This window comes from Stenella coeruleoalba (genome assembly GCF_951394435.1).
Source record: "Stenella coeruleoalba genome assembly, chromosome: X".
NCBI lineage: Eukaryota > Metazoa > Chordata > Mammalia > Artiodactyla > Delphinidae > Stenella > Stenella coeruleoalba.
This window is the reverse complement of record NC_137152.1, coordinates 67,778,835-67,800,441: the sequence shown is the minus strand read 5'-3', so window position 1 is coordinate 67,800,441 and position 21,607 is coordinate 67,778,835. Positions and strand designations below refer to the sequence as shown.

At 38.5% G+C, this 21,607-nt stretch overlaps 1 protein-coding gene across 1 annotated transcript in view; it reads left to right on the top strand.

The window, feature by feature from the left end:
* POF1B (POF1B actin binding protein) overlaps positions 1-17,186 on the top strand; it is a gene marked incomplete at both ends in the record, with an annotated part of 100,388 nt that extends 83,202 nt beyond the window's left edge. Inside the window, 3 exons of the mRNA XM_079910980.1 lie at positions 9,046-9,087; positions 15,559-15,673; positions 17,181-17,186. Of these exons, the coding sequence (XP_079767106.1) occupies positions 9,046-9,087; positions 15,559-15,673; positions 17,181-17,186 (163 nt within the window). The remainder of the gene's footprint in view (positions 1-9,045; positions 9,088-15,558; positions 15,674-17,180) is intronic.
* Between the last annotated feature and the right edge of the window lie 4,421 nt (positions 17,187-21,607).

Genomic DNA, 21,607 nt, shown 5'->3' with positions numbered 1-21,607 from the left:
ATGAATGTGTTACTGTCGATTTCCCCTTTTATTGCTGTTAGTATTTTCCTTATGTATTGAGGTACTCCTATTTTGGGTGCATAAATATTTACAATTGTTATATCTTCTTCTTGGATCGATCCCTTGATCATTATGTAGTGTCCTACTTTGTCTCTTCTAATAGTCTTTATTTTAAAGTCTATTTTGTCTGATATGAGAACTGCTACTCCAGCTTTCTTTTTGTTTCCATTTGCTTGGAATAACTTTTTCCATCCCCTTACTTTCAGTCTGTATGTGTGTCTAGGTCTGAAGTGGGTGTCTTGTAGACAGCATATATATGGGTCTTGTGTTTGTATCAATTCAGCCAATCTGTTTCTGTGATGGGAGCATTTAGTCAATTTACATTTAAGGTAATTATGGATACGGATGTTCCTATTCCCATTTTCTTAATTGTTTTGTGTTTGTTATTGTAGGTCTTTTCCTTCTCTTCTGTTTCTTGCCTAGATAAGTTCCTTTAGTATTTGTTGAAAAGCTGGTTTGGTGGTGCTGAACTCTTTCAGCTTTTGCTTGTCTGTAAAGGTTGTAATTTCTCCACCAAATCTGAATGAGATCCTTGCTGGGTAGAGCAGTCTTGGTTGCAGGTTTTTCTCCTTCATCACTTTAAATATATCCTGCCAGTCCCTTTTGGCTTGCAGAGTTTCTGCTGAAAGGTCAGCGGTTAACCTTACGGGGATTCCCTTGTGTGTTATTTGTTGTTTTTCCCTTGCTGCTTTTAATATGTTTTCTTTGTATTTAATTTTTGACAGTTTGATTAATATGTGTCTTGGCATATTTCTCCTTGGATTTATCCTGTATAGCACTCTCTGTGCTTCCTGGACTTGATTAACTATTTCCTTTCCCATTTTAGGGAAGTTTTCAACTATAATCTCTTCAAATATTTTCTCAGTCCCTTTCCTTTTCTCTTAATCTGGACCCCCTATAATTCGAGTGTTGGTGTGTTTAATGTTGCCCCAGAGGTCTCTGAGACTGTCCTCAGTTCTTTTCATTCTTTTATCTTTATTCTACTCTGCAGTAGTTATTGCCATTATTTTATCTTCCACATCACTTTCCCGTTCTTCTGCCTCAGTTATTCTGCTATTGATCCCATCTAAAGTATTTTTAATTTCATTTATTGTGTTGTTCATCATTGCTTGTTTCATCTTTAGTTCTTCTAGGTCCTTGTTAAATGTTTCTTGCCTTTTGTCTATTGTATTTCCAATATTTTGGATCATCTTTACTATCATTATTCTGAATTCTTTTTCAGGTAGATTGCCTATTTACTCTTCATTTGTTAGGTCTGGTGGGTTTTTATCTTTTTCCTTCAACTGCTGTGTGTTTTTCTGTCTTCTCATTTTGCTTTTCTTACTGTGTTTGGGGTCTCCTTTTTGCAGGCTGCAGGTTCGTAGTTCCCATTGTTTTTAGTGTCTTCCCCCAGTGTCTAAAGTTGGTTCTGCTGGTTGTGTAGGCTTCGTGGTGGAGGGGACTAGTGCCTGTGTTCTGGTGAATGAGGCTCTATCTTGTCTTTCTGGTGGGAAGATCCACGTGTGGTGGTGTGTTTTGGGGTGTCTGTGGACTTATTATGATTTTAGGCAGCCTCTCTGCTAACAGTTAGGGTTGTATTCCTGTCTTGCTAGTTGTTTGGCATAGGGTGTCCAGCACTGTAGCTTGCTGGTTGTTGAGTGAAGCTGGCTGCTGGTGTTGAGATGGATATCTCTGGGAGATTTTCGCTGTTTGATATTATGTGGAGCTGGGAGGTCTCTTGTGGACCAGTGTCCTGAAGTTGGCTTGCGCACCTCAGAGGCACAGCAGTGACTCTTGGCTGCAGCAACAAGAGCCTTACATCCACACTTCTCAGAATAAAAGGGAGAAAAAGTAGAAAGAAAGAATTAGTAGAAGAAGAATGAAAGAAAGAAAGAAAGAAAGAAAGAAAGAAAGAAAGAAAGGAGGGAGGGAGGGAGGGAGGGAGGGAGGGAGGAGGGAAGGAAGGGAAAAAATAAAGAAAGAAGACAAAGTAAAATAGAATAAAGTAAGGTAAAATAAAGTTATTAAAATAATTATTAAGAAAAATAATAAATGGATGGATAGAACCGTAGGACAAATGGTGTAAGCAAAGCTATACAGACAAAATCTCACACAGAAGCATACACATACACATTCACAAAAAGAGGAAAAGGGGAAAATATCATAAATCTTGCTCTCAACGTCCACCTCCTCAATTTGGGATGATTCGTTGTCTATTCATGTATTCCACAGATGCAGGGTACATCAAGTTGATTGTGGAGCTTTAATCCGCTGCTTCTGAGGCTGCTGGGAGAGATTTCCTTTTCTGTTCTTTGCTCTCACAACACCCGGGGCTCAACTTTGGATTTGGCCCCACCTCTGCATGTAGGTCGCCAGAGGGCGTCTGTTCTTTGCTCAGACAGGATGGGGTTAAAGGAGCCCTGCTTCAGGGACTCTGCCTCACTCAGGCCGGCGGGGGCGGGTTAGGGAGGGGCACGGAATGCCGGGCGAGCCTGCGCTGCCGCCGGTGTGACATTGCACCAGCCTGAGGCGCACTGTGCATTCTCCCAGGGAAGTTGTCCCTGGATCCTGGGATCCTGGCAGTGGCGGGCTGCACAGGCTCCCTGGAAAGGGGGTGTGGATAGTGACCTGGGCTCACACACAGGCTTCTTGCTGGTGGCAGCAACAGCTTTAGCATCTTATGCCCGTCTCTGGGGTCCGTGTTTTTAGCCGTGGCTCACGCCTGTCTCTGGAGCTCCTTTAAGCAGCGCTCTTAATCCCCTCTCCTCACGCACCAGGAAACAAAGAGGGAAGAAAAAGTCTCTTGCCTCTTCAGCAGGTCCAGACTTTTCCCCAGACTCCCTCCTGGCTAGCTGTGGTGAACTAACCCCCTGCAGGCTGTGTTCACGGCGCCAACACCAGTCCTCTCCCGGAGCTCCGACCGAAGCTCGAGCCTCAGCTCCCAGTCGTGCCCACTGGGGCGAGTGGGCAGACAAGCCTCTCGGGCTGCTGAGTGCCAGTCGGCACCAATCCTTTGTGCGGGAATATCCCCACTTTGCCCTCTGCATCCCTGTGGCTGTGCTCTCCTCCGCGGCTCCAAAACTTTCCCCTCCACCACCCATAGTCTCCGCCCACGAAGGGGCTTCCTAGTGTGTGTAAACGTTTCCTCCTTCACAGCTCCCTCACACTGGTGCAGGTCCCGTCCCTATCCTTTTGTCTCTGTTTATTCTTTTTTCTTTTGCCCTATCCAGGTACGTGGGGGTTTCTTGTGTTTGGGGAGGTTGGAGGCCTTTTGCCAACATTCAGTAGGTGTTCTGTGGGAGTTGTTCCATGTGTAGATGTATTTCTGGTGTATCTGTGGGGAGGAAGGTGATCTCCACATTTTATTCTTTCGCCATCTTCCTGGAAGCCTCCCTCGTTGTAGTTTTGATTTGCATTTTTCTAATAATTAGCAATGCTAAGTATCTTTTCATGTGCTTTTTGCCCACCTGTATGTCTTCTTTGGAGAAATGTCTATTTAGATTTTCAGCCCATTTTTCGATTGGGTGTTTTTGTTTTTTTGATATTGAGCTTCATGAACTATTTGTATAGTTTGGAGATTAACCCCTTGTGGGTTGCTTCAGTTGGAAATATTTTCTCCCACTCTGTGGATTCTCTTTTTGTTTTGTTTATGGCTTCCTTCATTGTGCAAAAGTTTTTAAGTTTAATTAGATCCCATTTGTTTATTTTTGTTTTCACTTTCACTATGCTAGGAGGTGGACTGAAAAACAGTTTGCTGTGCTTCATATCAAAGAGTATTCTACCTATGTTTTATTCTAAGAGTTTTATAGTTTTTGGCCTTACATTTAGGTCTTTAATCCATTTTGAGTTTATTTTTGAGTATGGTGTTAGGGAGTGTTCTAACTTCATTCTTTTACATGTAGCTCTCCAGTTTTCCCAGCACCACTTTTTGAAGAGACTGTTTTTTCTACATTGTATATTCTTGCCTCATTAGTCATAGATTACATGACCATAGGTATGTGGGTTTATCTCTGGGCTTTCTATCCTGTTCCATTGATCTATATTTCTATTTTGTGCTGGTACCATACTGTCTTGATGACTGTAGCTTTGTAGTATAGTCTGAAATCAGGAAGCCTGATTCCTCTAGCTCTGTTTTTCTGTCTCAGGATTCCTGTGACTATTCATGATCTTTTCTGTTTCCATACAAATTGTAAAATTTTTTGTTCTACTTCCTTGAAAAATGCCATTGGTAATTTGTTAAGGATTGCATTGAATCTGTAGATTACTTTGGGTAGTATAGTCATTTTCTCAATATTGATTCTTCCAATCTAAGACTATGGTATATCTCCAGCTGTTTGTGTCATCTTTGTTTTCTTTCATCGACATCTTGTAGTTTCCTGAGTACAGGTCTTTTGCCTCCTTTGGTATGTTTATTCCTAGCTATTTTATTGTTTTTGATGTGATGGTAAATGGGATTGTTTCCTTAATTTCTCTTTCTGATCTTTTATTGTTAGTGTATAGGAATGCAAGAGACTTCTGTGTATTTTGTATCCTGCAACTTTTCCAAATTCACTGATTAGCTTTACTAGTTTAATGGTAGAATCTTTAGGATATTTTATGTATATATCATGTCATCTGCAAACAGTGACAGCTTTACTTCTTCTTTTCTGGTATGGATTCTTTTCATTTCTTTTTTCTTCTGTGATTGCTGTGGCTGAAACTCCCAAAACTATGTTGAATAACAGTGGTGAGAGTGGGGAACCCTGTCTTCTTCCTGATCTTAGTGGAAATGGTTTGTTTTTCACTATTGAGAATGATGTTTCCTGTGGGTTTGCCATATATCACCTTTATTATGGTGAGGTAAGTTCCCTCTATGCCTACTTTCTAGAGATTTTTTATCATAAATGGGTGTTGAAATTCGTCAAAAGCTTTTTCTGTATCTATTGAGATTATCATATGTTTTTTATCCTTCAGTTTGTTAATACGGTGTATCACATTGATTGATTTGCCTATACTGAAGAATCCTTGTATTCCTGATATAAACCTCACTTGATGATGGTGTATGATCCTTTTAAGGTGCTGTTGGATTCTGTTTGCTAGTATTTTGTTGAGGATTTTTGCATCTATGTTCATCACTAATATTGGCCTGTAGTTTTCTTTCTCTGTGAACTCTTTGTCTGGTTTTGGTATCAGGGTGATGGTGGCTTTGTAGAATGAGTTTGGGAGTTTTCCACCGTCTGATATATTTTGGAAGAGTTTGAGAAGGATAGGTGTTAGCTCTTCGGTAAATGTTTGAAAGAATTCACCTGTGAAGCCATCTGGTCCTGGGCTTCTGTTCATTGGAAGATTTTTTTTTTCTGTACGTGGGCCTCTCACTGTTGTGGCCTCTCACATTGTGGAGCACAGGCTCTGGATGCGCAGGCTCAGCGTCCATGGCTCACGGGCCCAGCCACTCTGTGGCATGTAGGATATTCCCGGACTGGGGCACGAACCTGTGTCCCCTGCATTGGAAGGTGGTCTCCCAATCACTGCACCACCAGGGAAGCCCTGTTGGAAGATTTTTAATCACAGTTTCAATTTCAGTGCTTGTGATTGGTCTGTTTATATTTTCTGTTTCTTCCTGGTTCAATCTGGGAAGATTGTGCTTTTCTAAGAATTTGTCCATTTCTTCCACGTTGTCCTTTTTATTGGCATACACTTGCTTCTAGTAATCTCTTATGATCCTTTGTATTTCTGCAATGTCAGTTGTTACTTCTCCTTTTTCATTTCTAATTCTGTTGATTTGAGTCTTCTACTTTTTTTTCTTCATGAGTCCAGCTAATGGTTAACAATTTTGTTTATCTTCTCATACAAGCAGCTTTTAGTTTCATTGATCTTTGCTATCGTTTCCTTCATTTCTTTTTCATTTATTTCTGATCTGATCTTTATGATTTCTTTCCTTCTGCTAACTGTGGGGTTATTTTATTCTTTCTCTAATTGCTTTAGGTGTAAGGTTAGGTTGTTTATTTGAGGTGTTTTTTGTTTCTTGAGGTAGGATTTTATTGCTATAAACTTCCCATTTAGAAGTGCTTTTCCTGCATCCCATGAGTTTTGGGTCGTCGTGTTTTCATTATCATTTGTTTTTAGGTATTTTTTGATTTCCTCTTTGATTTCTTCAGTGATCTCTTGGTTATTTAGTAGTGTATTGTTTAGCCTCCATGTATTGGTATTTTTTACAGATTTTTTCCTGTAATTGACATCTAGTTTCATAGTGTTGTGGTCAGAAAACATATTTCATACGATTTCAGTTTTCTTAAATTAACCAAGGCTTGATTTGTGACCAAAGATATGGCCTATCTTGCAGAATGTTCCATGATCACTTGCGAAGAAAGTGTATTCTGTTGTTTTTGGACAGAATGTCCTATAAATATCAATTAAGTCCATCTTGTTTAATGTATCATATAAAGCTTGTGTTTCCTTATTTATTTTCATTTTGGATGATCTGTCCATTGGTGAAAGTGGGGTGTTAATGTCTCCTACTATTATTGTGTTACTGTCAATTTCCCATCTTATGGCTGTTAGCATTTGCCTTAAGTGTTGAGGTGCTCCTATGCTGGGTGCATAAACATTTACAATTGTTATATCTTCTTCTTGGATTGATCCCTTGATCATTATGTAGTGTCCTTCCTTGTCTCTTATAACAGTCTTTATTTTAAAGTCTATTATGTCTGATACGAGAATTTCTACTCCAGCTTTCTTTTGATTTCCATTTGCACAGAATATCTTTTTCCATTCCCTTACTTTCAGTCTGTATGTGTCCCTAGGTCTGAAGTGGACCTCTTGTAGACAGCATGTATATGGGTCTTGTTTTTGTATCCATTCAGCCAGTCTATGTCTTTTGGTTGGAGCATTTAATCCATTTATATTTAAGTTAGTTATCGATATGTATGTTACTATTACCATTTTCTAAATTGTTTTGGGTTTGTTATTGTAGGTCTTTTCCTTCTCTTGTGTTTCCTGCCTAGAGAAGTTCCTTTAGCGTTTGTTGTAAAGCTGGTTTGGTGGTGCTGAATTCTCTTAGCTTTTTCTTGTCTCTGAATGTTTTAATTTCTCTTTCGAATCTGAATGAGATCTTTGCTGGGTCAAGTAATCTTGGTTGTAGATTTTTCCCTTTCATCACTTTAAGTATGTCCTTCCAGTCCCTTCTGGCTTGCAGAGTTTCTGCTGAAAGATCAGCTGTTAGCCTTATGGGGATTCCCTTGTATGTTATTTGTTGCTTTTCCCTTGCTGCTTTTAATATTTTTTCTTTGTATGTAATTTTTGATAGTTTGAATACTGTGTGTCTTGGCATGTTTCTCCTTGGATATTTTCTGTATGGGACTCTCTGCGCTTCCTGGACTTGATTGTTTCCTTTCCCATATTAGGGAAGTTTTCAACTATAATCTCTACAAATATTTTCTCAGTCCATTTCTTTTTCTCTTCTTCTGCTACCCCTATAATTTGCATGTTGGTGTGTTTAATGTCCCTGAGGTCTCTGAGACTGTCCTCTATTCTTTTCATTCCTTTTTCTTTTTTCTGCTCTGTGGTTGTTATTTCCATTATTTTATCTTCCAGGTCACTTATCCATTCTTCTGCCTCAGTTATTCTGCTGTTAATTCTTCTAGAGAATTTTTAATTTCATTTATTGTGTTGTTCATCATTGTTTGCTTGCTCTTTCGTTCTTCTAGGTCCTTGTTGAATGTTTCTTGTATTTTCTCCATTGTACTTGCAAGATTTTGGATCATCTTTACTATCATTACTCTGAATTCTTTTTCAGGTAGACTGCCTATTTCCTCTTCATTTGTTTGGTCTGGTGGGTTTTTACCTTTCTCCTTCATCTGCTTTGTGTTTCTCTGTCTTCTCATTTTGCTTAACCGGATGTGTTTGGGGTCTCCTTTTTGCAGGCTGCAGGTTCATAGTTCCCTTTGTTTTTGGTGTCTGCCCCCAGTGGGTAAGGTTGGTTCAATGGGTTGTGTAAGCTTCCTGGTGGAGGGGACTGGTGCTGTGTTCTAGTGGCTGAGGCTAGATCTTTTCTTTCTGGTGGGAAGGACTATGTCCAGTGGTGTGTTTTGGGGTGTGTGTGAACTTTTTATGATTTTAGGCAGCTTCTCTGCTAGTGGGTAGTGCTGTGTTCCTGTCTTACTGGTTGTTTTGCATGGGGTGTCCAGCACTGGAGCTTCCTGGTCATTGAGAGAAACTTTGTCTTAGCATTGAGATGGAAATCAGTGGGAGAACTCTTGCTGATTGATCTTATGAGGGGCTCTTAGGTCTCTGGTGGACCATTGTCCTGAACTCGGCTCTCCCAACTCAGAAGCTCAGGTCTGACACCCGGCCAGAGAACCAAGACCCTGTCAGCCACAGAGCTCAGAAGAAAAGTGAGAAAAGAAAAAAGAAAAAAAAAACCCTAAAGTTATTAAAGTAAAAAAAAAATTTTTAAATATTATTATAATAAAATTAAGTAATTAATAAAAAGAAGGAAGACAGCAACTAAACCAATAAACTAATCCACCAATTATAAGAAGTGCTAGAAACTATAGTAAAAAACAACAGACTGACAGAACCCTAGGAGAAATGGTAAAAGCAAACCTATACAGACAAAATCACACAAAGGAGCATATACATACACACTCACAAAAATGGAAAAAGGAAAAAACAAACAAACAAAATACATATATATATATATATATATATATATATATATATATATATATATATATATATATATATATATATAAGGAAGAGAGAAACCAAATCAATAAACGAATCTACCAATGGTAATAAGCTCTAAATACTAAACTAAGATAAACATAATACTAGAAACAAATTAGACGTAGAAAGAAAACCCCAATTCTATAGTTGCTCCCAAAGTCCACTACCTCAGTTTTGGGAGAATTCATTGTCTATTCAGGTGTTCCACTGATGCAGGGTACATCAAGTTGATTGTGGAGATTTAATCCGCTGCTCCTGAGGCTGCTGGAAGAAATTTCCCTTTCTCTTCTTTGTTCACAGAGCTCCTGGGATTCTGCTTTGGAGTTGGCCCCACCTCTGCATGTAGGTCACCCTCTGGCATCTGTTGTTTGCCCAGGCAGGGTGGGGTTAAAGGATCAGGTGATTAGGGGGCTCTGGCTCACTCAGGCCAGGGGGTGGGAGGGGTACAGAATGCAGGGCGAGCCTGTGGTGGCAGAGGCCCGCAGTGACATTGCCACAGCCTGAGGTGTGCTGTGTGTTCTCTTGAGGAAGTTGTCCCTGGATCACAGGACCCTAGCAGTGGCGGGCTGCACAGCCTCCTGGGATGGGTGGTGTAGATAGTGACTTGTGCTTGCACACAGGATTCTTGGTGCCTGCAGCAGCAGTGTTAGCGTTTCATGCCCGTCTGTGATGTATGCACTGATAACTGAGGCTCACACCAGTCTCTGAAGCTCGTTTAGGCGGTGCTCTGAATCCTCTCTCCTCACACACCCTTTTGGGAAGTCTGAGGTCTTCTGCCAGTGTTCAGTAGGTGTTGTGTAGGAGTTGTTTCACATGTAGATGTATTTTTGATGTATTTGTGGGGAGGAAGGTGTTCTCCACGTTTTACTCCTCTGCCCTCTTAAAGGTCCTCTGCCTCTAGTGTATTTTTATTTTCATTATTGTGTTGTTCAGCTCTGTTTGTTCTTTAGTTTTTGTAGGTGTTTGTTAAACTTTTCTTGTATCTTCTCGATCCATGCCTCCATTCTTTTTCTGTGATCTTGGATCATCTTTACTATCATTACTTTGAATACTTTTTTAGACAGATTGCTTATCTCCTCTTCATCTAGTTGTTCTTGTAGGTTTTTTTCTTGTTCTTTTGCCTGCAACATATTTCTTTGTCATCTCATTTTGTCAGACTTATTCTGTTTGTGGTCTCCTTTTCACAGGCTGCAGGATTGTACTTCCTCTTGCTTCTGTTGTCTGCCGCCTGGTGGGTGAGGTTGGTCCATTGGCTTTTGCTGTTATCCCGTTGGTAAGGTGTTTGATTGGTGTTGTGGTGATCAGAGCCTGCCCTGGATATTGAGAGGACCTCCCCTTTGCTCCCAGTGGCTGTTACTGCCCTGTGAGGGGTGGGGTCTTCTCTATTTGTTGGAGTAGAGGTCCCTAGATCTTTTTCTTTGCTGTGATTCTGATCTGCGGTGTGATGTGAAGTATGTGGGATTGGAGGACTCCCACTGAGAGAGAAGCTAATGAGTGTTCCTCCTCTGGAGGTGTTCACTGTGAATGTGCTCTGTTGTGTCCCCTTTCATCCGTTGTGTGGACTCACAAAGTACACTGTTGTTGGCACTGCTCTTGGTCCCACCTTAACTGTGGGTATGCCAGCAATTGGCCCTGGTGACTCTCAGGCATTCTTTTCACCCAGTCACTGGCACAGATCCACTGAGGTCAGTTCCTAGGACTGCAGCATTCATTCACCTGAACCTGCCATGGGAGCTATGGAGGCTGCTCAGACTCTGGTCTGGCACATTCCCCATGTGTACATGCCCACAAATCCCACAGCTACTAGTGCCATATCCATCCAAGTGCAGGAGTTCTTGTTGTCCTTTTGGATGTTTCACAGGTGCTGAATTTAGGAAGCCATCAGCAGAGGTGTAACTCCACAGTTCGTTCAGCTCCGAGGAGAGATTTCAGCTCTTCTTCCTTAGTCACACAACCCCTGGCTCTCAGTGGTGGTTTCAGCCCCTACTCTGGGTGGATTTCCTAGTGGTGGGAGCTATCCCTCTCCTTCTGGGACAGTGGGGCAGGTCCGGACACCCACTGTCAGATTTCCCTGTAGCGAGAGCTATCCACATGCTCCCTGGATAGTGGGGCAGGTCCTGGCACCCGCTGATGAATTTCCTAGTAGTGAGAGGTTTCTGTGTGCTCCTGGGACAGCGGGTGAAGTCCTAGCACACGCTGACAGTCCCAGCACCCACTGGTGGATTTCCTTGTAGTGAGAGCTATCAGGGCACTCCTGAGACAGTCAGATGGGTTCCAGTGTCTGCCTGTGGGTCTGGAAGAGGTGGCCAGTGCCTGCCTCTGGAGACCAAGATGGAGGTGGTGACTCACGCCCACCCTGAGAACTCCTCTAGGCAGTGTCCTGTTGACTGGGAGCACTCATAGGGAAAGAAGCTTGTGGTCACATCCCTCTCCTCATGCACCTCCCAATAATGGTGCCTTGTTTCTCTGGTTGGCCAAGGCTTCTTCATGGTATACCTTCAGTTGCCACTGCCTGACCTCTTCAGGCTGCTTCCACACCTAACCCTGGTCCTCTCCCTGGGACCGAACTTCAGAGTCTGAGCTTAAGCACCCAACTCCCACCCTCACCAACAGAGGAGTGTTTCAGATTGGGGAGTGCAGGGTGGCAGTTCCAGCCCTCTGTGCAGGTTACTCTCCATTTTGCCTTACACGAACTTGTTGTTTGCTCTCCCCTCTTAGGCTCCGAAACTCCCCCTTCATCCAGTCTGATCTCTCCACTGGTGAGCAGACTTTCCAAGGTGCGGGAATCTTTCTTCTTTCCCAGTTCCCTCCCTGTCCTGATTCCTTTTTTTTTTCCTTTTGTCTTATCAGGTTATGTGGAGATTTTCTTGTCTTTTCGGAAGTTTGAGGTCTTCTGTCAGCTCTGTTTTGTAGTTTGTGTCTCTCGAGGAATTGGTGCATGTCATCTAAGTTATCAAGTTTTCTTGGCATAAAATTGTCATAATACTCCTTTATCATGTTTTCAAGACAAAGTATCTCCTTTAAAATTTTAAAAATTGAGATATAATTAACTTATAACATTATTTTAGTTTTGGATGTACAAAATAATGATTCACTATGTGTATACTGCTAAATGATCACCACAATAAGTCTAGTTAACACCCGTCACCATCCATAATTACAAATTTTTTTCTTGTGATGAGAACGTTTTAAGATCTAATCTTTTAGCAACTTTCAATTATCCAATACAGTATTATTAACTATAGTCACCACACTGTTCATTACATCCCCAGGACTTATTTATTTTATAACTGGAAGTTTGTACTTTTTGACCACTTTCACCCATTTTGCCCACTCTCACCCCCCACCTCTAGCAACCATCAATATATTCTCTTTATCTATGAGTTCCTTTGTTTTAGATTCCATGTATAAGTGAGAGAATATGGTATTTGTCTTTCTCTCTCTGACTTATTTCACTTTGTTTAATGCACTCAAGGTCCGTCCATGCTGTCATAAATGGTAGGATTTCCTTCATTTTTGGCTGAATAATATTCTAGTGTGGGGCGGGGTGGTGGTGGGATGAATTGGGAGATTGGGATTGACATATATACACTAATATGTATAAAATAGATAACTAACAAGAACCGGCTGTATTTTTTAAAAATAAACATAAAATTTTTAAAAAACTAAAAAGAATATTCCAGTATGTGTGTAAATATATGTATATATATATTATACATTTATTATATATATAATATTTTATTTATCCATTCTAATATTGATGGACACTTACATTGATTCCATGTCTTGACTATTGTAAATAATGCCACAGTGAACATGAGGGTGTAGATATATTATAGTGTTTTCATTTCCTCTTGATAAATACCCAGAAGTGACATTGCTGGATCATATGCTAGTTCTATTTTTAATTTTTTAAGGACTCTCCATACTGTTTTCCATAGTGGCTGCACCAGTTTGCATTTGCACCAACAGTGCACAAGTGTTCCCTTTTCTCCACATCTTGCCAACACTTGCTATTTCTTGTCTTATTGATAATAGCCGTTCTAAGACATGTGTGAGGTGATAGCTTCTCTTTCTTAATATCAGTTAATTGTGTGCTCTTTCTTTGCTAACTAGTCTGCTTAGAACTATATCAATTTTAGTGATATTTTAAATGTTCTTTCATTATTGTTTTTATCTATTTTATTGGCTTATTGGGTATATTACTTTCTTATAATTGGTATAAGTTTCAAAGTATTTCTTTTTATCTTATCACAGTCTATCTTCAAATAATATACCTCATCATATGTAGCATACAAACTTTATGGTAGTATACTTCCATTTCCCCTTCATGATTTTTTGCTATTTTTTTCATTTATATGTACTTTTTTTAGTCCAAATTTTTTTATTGAGGTATAGTTGATCTACAATATTAAATAAGTTTTAAGTACACTATGTAGTGATTCACAATTTTAAAGTATATTCTATTTTTAGTTACTATAAAGTATTGGCTATATTCCCTGTTTTGTACAATATATCCTTACAGCTTATTTCATTTTATTTTTTTAACATCTTTAATGGAATATAATTGCTTTACAATGGTGTGTTAGTTTCTGCTGTATAACAAAGTGAATCAGCTATACATAAACATATATCTCTATATCTCCTCCCTCTTGCATCTCCCTCCTATCCTCCCTATCCCACCCCTCTAGGTGGATACAAAGCACCAAGCTGATCTCCCTGTGCTATGTGGCTGCTTCCTACTAGCTATCTATTTTACATTTGGTAGTGTATATATGTCCATGCCACTCTCTCACTTCGTCTCAGCTGACCCTTCCCCCTCCCCGTGTCCTCAAGTCCATTCTCTACCTCTGCATCTTTATTCCTGTTCTGCTCCTAGGTTCTTCAGTACAATTTTTTTTTAGATTCCATATATATGTGTTAGCATACGGTATTTGTTTTCCTCTTTCTGACTTACTTTGTATGACAGACTCTACGTCCATCCACCTCACTACAAATAACTCAATTTCGTTTCTTTTTATGGCTGAGTAATATCCCATTGAATATACATGCCACATCTTCTTTATCCATTCATCTGTCGATGGACACTTAGGTTGCTTCCATGTCCTGGCTATTGTAAACAGAGCTGCAATGAACATTGTGATACATGACTCTTTTTGAATTATGGTTTTCTTGGTGTATATGCCCAGTAGTGGGATTGCTGGGTCGTATGGTAGCTCTATTTTTAGTTTTTAAGGAACCTCCATACTTTTCTTCATAGTGGCTGTATCAATTTACATTCCCAACAACAGTGCAAGAGTGTTCCCTTTTCTCCACACCCTCTCCAGCATTTATTGTTTGTAGATTATTTTGATGATGGCCATTCTGACTGGTGTGAGGTGATACCTCATTGTAGTTTTGATTTGCATTTCTCAAATGATTAGTGACGTTGAGCATCCTTTCATGTGTTTGTTGGCAATCTGTATATCTTTGGAGAAATGTCTATTTAGGTCTTCTGCCCATTTTTGGATTGGGTTGTTTGTTTTTTGAAATTGAGCTGCATGAGCTGCTTTTAAATATTGGAGATTAATCCTTTGTCAGTTGCTTCATTAGCAAATATTTTCTCCCATTCTGAGGGTTGTCTTTTGGTGTTATGTTTTCCTTTGCTGTGCAAAAGCTTTGAAGTTTCATTAGGTCCCATTTGTTTATTTTTGTTTTTATTTCCATTTCTCTAGGTGGTGGGTCAAAAAAGATCTTGCTGTGATGTATGGCATAGAATGTTCTGCCTATGTTTTCCTCTAAGAATTTTATAGTGTCTGGCCTTACCTTTAGGTCTTTAATCCATTTTGAGTTTATTGTTGTGTATGGTGTTAAGGAGTGTTCTAATTTCATTCTTTTACATGTACTGTCCAGTTTTCCCAGCACCACTTATTGAAGAGGCTGTCTTTTCTCCATTGTATATTATTGCCTCCTTTATCAATGATAAGGCCACATATGTGTGGGTTCATATCTGGGCTTTCTATCTTGTTCCATTGATCTATCTTTCTGTTTTTGTGCCAGTACCATACTGTCTTGATGACTGTAGCTTTGTAGTATAGTCTGAAGTCAGGGAGCCTGATTCGTCCAGCTCCGTTTTTCTGTCTCAAGATTCCTTTGGCTATTTGGGATCTTTTGTGTTTCCATATAAATTGTGAAATATTTTGTTCTAGTTCTGTGAAAAATGCCATTGGTAATTTTTCTCACTACTAAGGTGATAGTCTTTTGTAGTATTTGCCTGATGCCCTCTGGTATTAGGAGGTCTTTCCACTCTGGTTAGTGGAACACAGATTGGAGTTCCCTTTACTATGTGAACTCCAGGAATTTGAAGAGTGCTCTTTTTCAGTGCTTCTTTCCCTAGCCTCAGTAGCTTTTTCACAAGCCTATACTGATCAGTGCTCACCCAAGGACTTGTGGGGGAACTCTCTACAGATCCCATGACCTCTCTCCAACTATGTAGCTCTCTCCTGTCTGGTATTCTGCTCCACATATTCTGACTCCAGGCCATGAGCTAGGCACTTGTAGTGCTCATGTCATTTGCTTCCCTTCTCTGGGATCACTGTATTGTGCAGCCAGTGGTCCATTATTGCCAGAAGCAAAAGTACTTCCCTCTTACTCTCTTGAAAATAGCCGTAGTAAATCTTTGTACCACTGAGAGGTGATTTTCTTTTTAGAAAGAGTTAAAAGTCATTCAAAGCCAAATTAATTAAATAAGGAGGATCAAACTAGGAGTGACTAAAAAGTAATGAGAGTTATTTTCTTGTCCAGCTTGTAAACTAACTTTTTTTTTCTATATAGGTACAGGTCACAATATCCTATCTTAGGCCTCCTGTATGATGACTATGAATATATACCACCAGGTAGTGACACACAGACTATTGTGATTGAGAAAATAGAAGACAAATGGACTTGTGTAAGTTCACTTGGGCATTTTTCGAGTATATAATTAGGGAGAAAAAAATCCTAAGGCCATTGTGTTGTGTTAGCAGAGTTTCTCAACCTCAGCACTATTAACATTTTGGGCTGGATAATTTGATGTGGGGGGACTTCCCTGCACATTGTAGGACATTCTAAAATGATGTAGAATCTCACTTTTAACACTATGAAAATGACAGTCTTTGTCTTGTTATGTTAAAAACTTCTTAGGTACTGAAAGCAGGTAAAACTAATCCATGGTTATTAAAGTCAGGAAGTGGTTGGTTATCCTCAAGGTCGGGTACTGATTGGAAGGAAACAAAAGGAGGACTACTGGGGTACTAATAATATGCTGTTTCTTGATCTGAGTGATGGTTGCATATACATGTTCAGTTTGGGAAAATTCATTTAGTTGTACACCTATATGTGCACTTTTCCTATGTTTATTATACTTCAATAAAAGTCTTAAAATGCTTAAGTATATCATGATGAGCAATAGATAAATGTATGTCAATCAATTATTCTGTACAACCTTTTGAGGAAATTTTTAAATGTAGATTTATCATTAATAAAATACTACAGATGTATAACTAATAAATTACTACAGATGTAGTTAATAAAATTAAATATCTGTTAAATAACTCACTTTTAAAAAATTATCTTTTGGTTGAACAAGCTCAAATATTTGAATAAACCAAAAAATTCAGAAAGTTGATAGCTCTGAAGCACTTCTCTGACTACAATAAAGCCATCAATCTTGTATACATGATTATCTATCATCACTGAAAGCAACCAACACTTAGTAATCCTAAGATAAAAATTTAAGCTTTGAAATATATTGTGCTTCTTAGGTCATTAATTAGTTGAGAATTATTTATTACTAATTATTAATTGACAAAGGGTGCTTTGTGGCCCAAGAACCAGTTGAGCAACAAGAGAAAGTCAGCATAGGATTTAAAATTTGTCACTCAAAGTTTATTTGATTCTGAAATTTAATACTGAGAAGCAATTGCTGCTACTAACCACATGTGTCTCAGAGGTGGCATCAATGTGAAGACCTACCAAATAAAGGGTCTACAGAATAATAGTCATTACTTCTCCTTTCATTAACAGCATACAGCAATGAACATCAAACTCAATATCTGAAGGAACTAGATACTGATAGCAAATTCAAAATATATTTAAGTAAATTCACAGATGATAGATCTGTACTTATTAACAGAGACTTTTGGACATATTTAACTTCTAACTATGACACCAAGGAGTAAATCTACTCACATCTCCCTCCCTTGTGCTTAAAATCATTTGAAACATATACTTTGGCTAAAGTCAGACAAACCATTGTTTCATTGAATATACATATAAAAACTGCCCAAACTGTGCCATACATTTCCCTTGGTATTATTCATATCAATTTAAATCATTTTTACAACTGTGTGCATACAATTACAATGTTTTAAATTAATTATAACCCATTCTAAACTGACTTTTTTTTTCTTTTCTAGCCGTGAATGAATCTCCAACTCAAAAGAAATTTTTTTGTCTTCATTAGTACTTTGTTATTTTTCCATAACTAAAGCCAATCAATATTTTGAACGAAGCTACTACCCAGGAAGTCTAATGGAATTAATTAGATATACAGATGAGAGTTTCTCCAACCATTTATAAGGCCTGAATCCTTTCTATCACATTTTTGTATTCAGTATAGCAACACACCACTTTTTTTTTTTTAACATCTTTATTGGAGTATAATTGCTTTACAAGGGACACCACTTTTAAAACTCAATTACAGGCACTGTAGGACTTAATCCACTATTTTTCAATAGGGTGCTTCCTAGACACTGAATTAACTTTGTTGGGGTAGAGATTTTACAAGTTATTCCATTAGAAGATTTTTCTATGATATTAGATGTGCAATTTAGCTACAAGAGTAAATACTGTGTTTTAACAACAACAAAAAGCAATACTATTGAATTAAAAACAACAGTTTAGTGCATGGTATATACAGCATATATTTGCTTTTCTCACATTAGACTTTGTGAATAAAAGAGGTGATTTATTACATGCTATTCATACCTCTTGGAGACAGAACTAAATCAAAGGTGATGATTAATTTCATTAAGCAGGGAAGTGGGAAGCATATTTTTTATAATACCTAAATCCACTAAATTGTACATTATGCTATTATGGTTCTATGTACATATCAGTAGCTTGGCAAATCTGTTCTTTTGAAGCATATCATCCCCAAATGAGCCCACCCACTTCCTTAAAAACCTGTAACACTGGGCTTCCCTGGTGGTGCAGTGGTTGAGAGTCCACCTGCCAATACAGGGGACACGGGTTCATGCCCTGGTCCGGGAAGATCCCACATGCCGCAGAGCGGCTGGGCCCATGAGCCATGGCCGTTGAGCCTGCGCATCCAGAGCCTGTGCTCCGCAACAGGAGAGGCCAGAACAGTGAGAGGCCCACATACCGCAAAAAGACAGACAAACAAACAAAAAACCTGTAACACTACTATTATAGTAACTGGTGGAAGGAAGGTGGGCTTTTTTTTTTATAGCAGTAGACAAAACAACATTGAAATACTGTGTAAAAGCTTAAGGAATAAAAATAACGAAAACAAATACTTGATATGTGTATTCTACTTGGGAGAGACTTTATAGTAGAATATTTAATGTACTTAGAAGTTGGTTGATTAATTGGGTTCTAATGACCTTACTAAAAGTGAACTAAAGTATTTTCTAAATACAGTAGTAGATAAGAATAAATTTTTAAAATGTCAAGGCCTTTGGTTAAAGTTAAGAATTAGCAAAAATTAAACTGTTTGCATTTGACAAAGTATAGATTAAGATAACAAATAAATTTGGGTTTACATGTGAATGAGATTTTGCACTGAAATGTCTCTGCAAGTAACTATATAGAATTCTGTCATTCCTTATAATTATATTCTAATAATTATCCATTATATTAAGAAACTGTTAAGATAGCAACATATAAGGCACTACATGAAATCAAACCACAAATGAAGAGAGAAAATGCTTTTAATACTTATGTAAATATCCAAATAAGTTTTGACATGAAGCTAAAAGCCTTATTTTATTTTAATACCTCAACTAAAATGTTAAGCTTGAGAACATCCTGGCGGTCCAGTGGTTAAAACTCTGCCCTTCCACTGCAGGGGGCAAGGGTTTGATCCCTGGTTGGGGAACTAATATCTTCCATGCCGTGCAGTGTGGCCAAAAAAAGAAAATATATTAAAAAATATTAAATGTTAAGCTCTATAATGTGGATTGATACAATTCCAGTCTTATTAGTTATTTTGTGATAGAAAATGTTAATATTCTTTATGAGCTATGTAGTCCTTACATTTTTTCCCTTGGTGTAAGAACAGGGTAGTTTCTCCTCTGCTAACTACTCATATGTGTAACTGTAATTATGCCATGTTATCTACCCATTGCATATAAGTGAAAGTTTTTAGTAGCTTGATAGAAAAGTGCCACCATAACTGTCTGAAAATTAGAACAAGTGTGATTTTCCTAAAATACTCTTAAATAAAAATAAGTGTCCAAAATTTGGGATAGTTAAGAAGTCAGCACTTCATTGGCTCACTTGATCCATGCATAGTGAGAAATGGGGGTCATAACAAGGTGCTTATTATACTTAACAAAGTTAAATGTATGTATTTCTTTTCCAATTTTTGATTAAGCTCAATAGAAATACTAGTGATTTTTTCCTCTCACAAGTTTCGCACAGCTTATCTCTGAAAATTGCAAAGATATTGTTGGATGAGGAATGCCTGTTTATCTAATTTCTATTCCCAGCATATTTTGCTTTAGATGTTGAATAAAATGGAGACTGTGCAATGACATGCAAAGTAATTTGTTTAAGTGTGTAAATAAAATATATATATCTGTATGGTCTTTGTGGAAGTCCTAGTAGGAAACATGCGGAATGGAGTTTTAGCTTAGCTGTATACTTTTGTCAGGAAGTTATTATCATGTGAATGTTTATGTTAGAGCTAACAAGCACCACTATAAAAATAATCCTGATGTGGACTACTAGAGACAGCAGTTTAACATAGTTGGACCTCTGGTTGATGCAGGTTTCTGCTTTAAATGAGAATTTATTTGCTTACAAACCTAGTCTTCTAAGTTCTGTAATTCTCTAAGTTCATAACTAGATGCCATAAAGCATTCTTCCTATCTTTGTAATGGGGCTTTAACTGTTATACTTTGTCTTTACACAAACAGTACAAAAGGAAAAAAATAAAGCTCAAAAAATTGCATGTCACCACCCAATTTAGATCACTTTTAACAAAAAGCCATTCTCACTTCTTTCCTGTTATAATCTACAAAGATAACATGTAGACATAATTCCCTCGAAAGTAAATAATAAGCCATGAAAAAACTTCCCTACAAGGTCTCTCTCTCCCACCACACACCATTACTGAATTTATTGGATTTCCATAGTACTTTTTTGTCCAATAAAAAAGTGCAACGTATTTCAAGCCCAACCTAGGATAAATAAAATATATTTTTTAAAAACAAAGAATGGAATAAACAACTACATCTGTCTTATAAAACCATTCATCTTTAGTGACAAAATAAGACATACTGCTTTTGAGTCTACAAAGGAAGACTGGAATCGTTGTATGACATAATTATAATACATGATAGCCAGGCAGTCTTGGTAATCTTGGGTTGGTCTCTTGTAGATGAGATGTTAAGTCCAGTTCTTAATCTCTGCTGTTTTCCTTCAAAAATTCTTAAAAAGCTGTCTGGGATTTACTTCAAATTAAGCCAGTGAGAGAAGGGGGCATCAAAATAAACCAATGAGAGGCAGGTTGGTGAAAGCAGGAGTGAGGAAGAGTAAAAGTGAAACAAAATTGGCCATAAGGTGATGATTGCTGAAGCTGGGTAATGGCTGTATGGGGATTCATTATATTGTATGTGGTTGAAGATATTTTACAATAAAAGTTATCTGTCATACTACATCTATCATACATATCTTTAAGGGAAGGCCAAGGTTCAAACTGGTGGTTGTCCTGTATGAGACGTGAATTGGAGAGGTCTACCTGAATAATTCTAAATATTTTCCTGTCCATCATGGTATAGGCCGCATAGAAGTGACAATCAGACAAATTCATCTGCACATAATGACCCTAATGACCCTGGACTGTCCTGGAAAAGTGCCTTTTTTTTTCTTTTGTTTGTAACATGGGCTGAATTCTCATGTGTTCTATCTTGGCTGTTTTTTTCTTTTGTTTGTAACATGGGCTGAATTCTTATGTGTCCATCTTGGCTGTTTTCTAGGCCCAATTTATAAGAAAGAAAATCCATTTGCTTTTCTCCAGCACCACTGTGACCACGAACAACTGGAATAACCTCTTCACATGGCTGCCTGCTTCCTCTGGTCCCTGTACAATACATTCCTCACACAGCCTCTAAAGTGATCTTCAAAACGTAAATCACATCATATCACTCCTTTCCTTAAAACCCTCCAATGACTTCCCATTTCAAATTCTCACAGGTGTCATCCCTTATCAGTCTCCCTTCACCATGATCCAGCCAAAGCTGGTACCATTTCAGGTTGTTCGCATTTGCATGTGTGTTTCTCTGCCTTGAATGCTCTTGCACTTGCACAAGATTTTCATGACTGGTTCTTTCCTGCCACTCATGTCTCAGCTCAAATGCCAAGTCTTCAGTATGGATCTCCTCTATGTACTCACCCATAGATATTTGTTTAAGCAAAGTTGGCAAAGTGTACGGGAATTACACTGGGGGCTTTGTCTAACACCTTACTGTTTCTATGGTGGTAACACATTGGGGGCTTGCTAGAAATGCAGAATTGTAGGCCCCGGCCTGCACCTATGGAATTAGTATATTTTAACAAGATCCCTAGATGAACTCTATAGAATTAAAGCTTAAAGCAC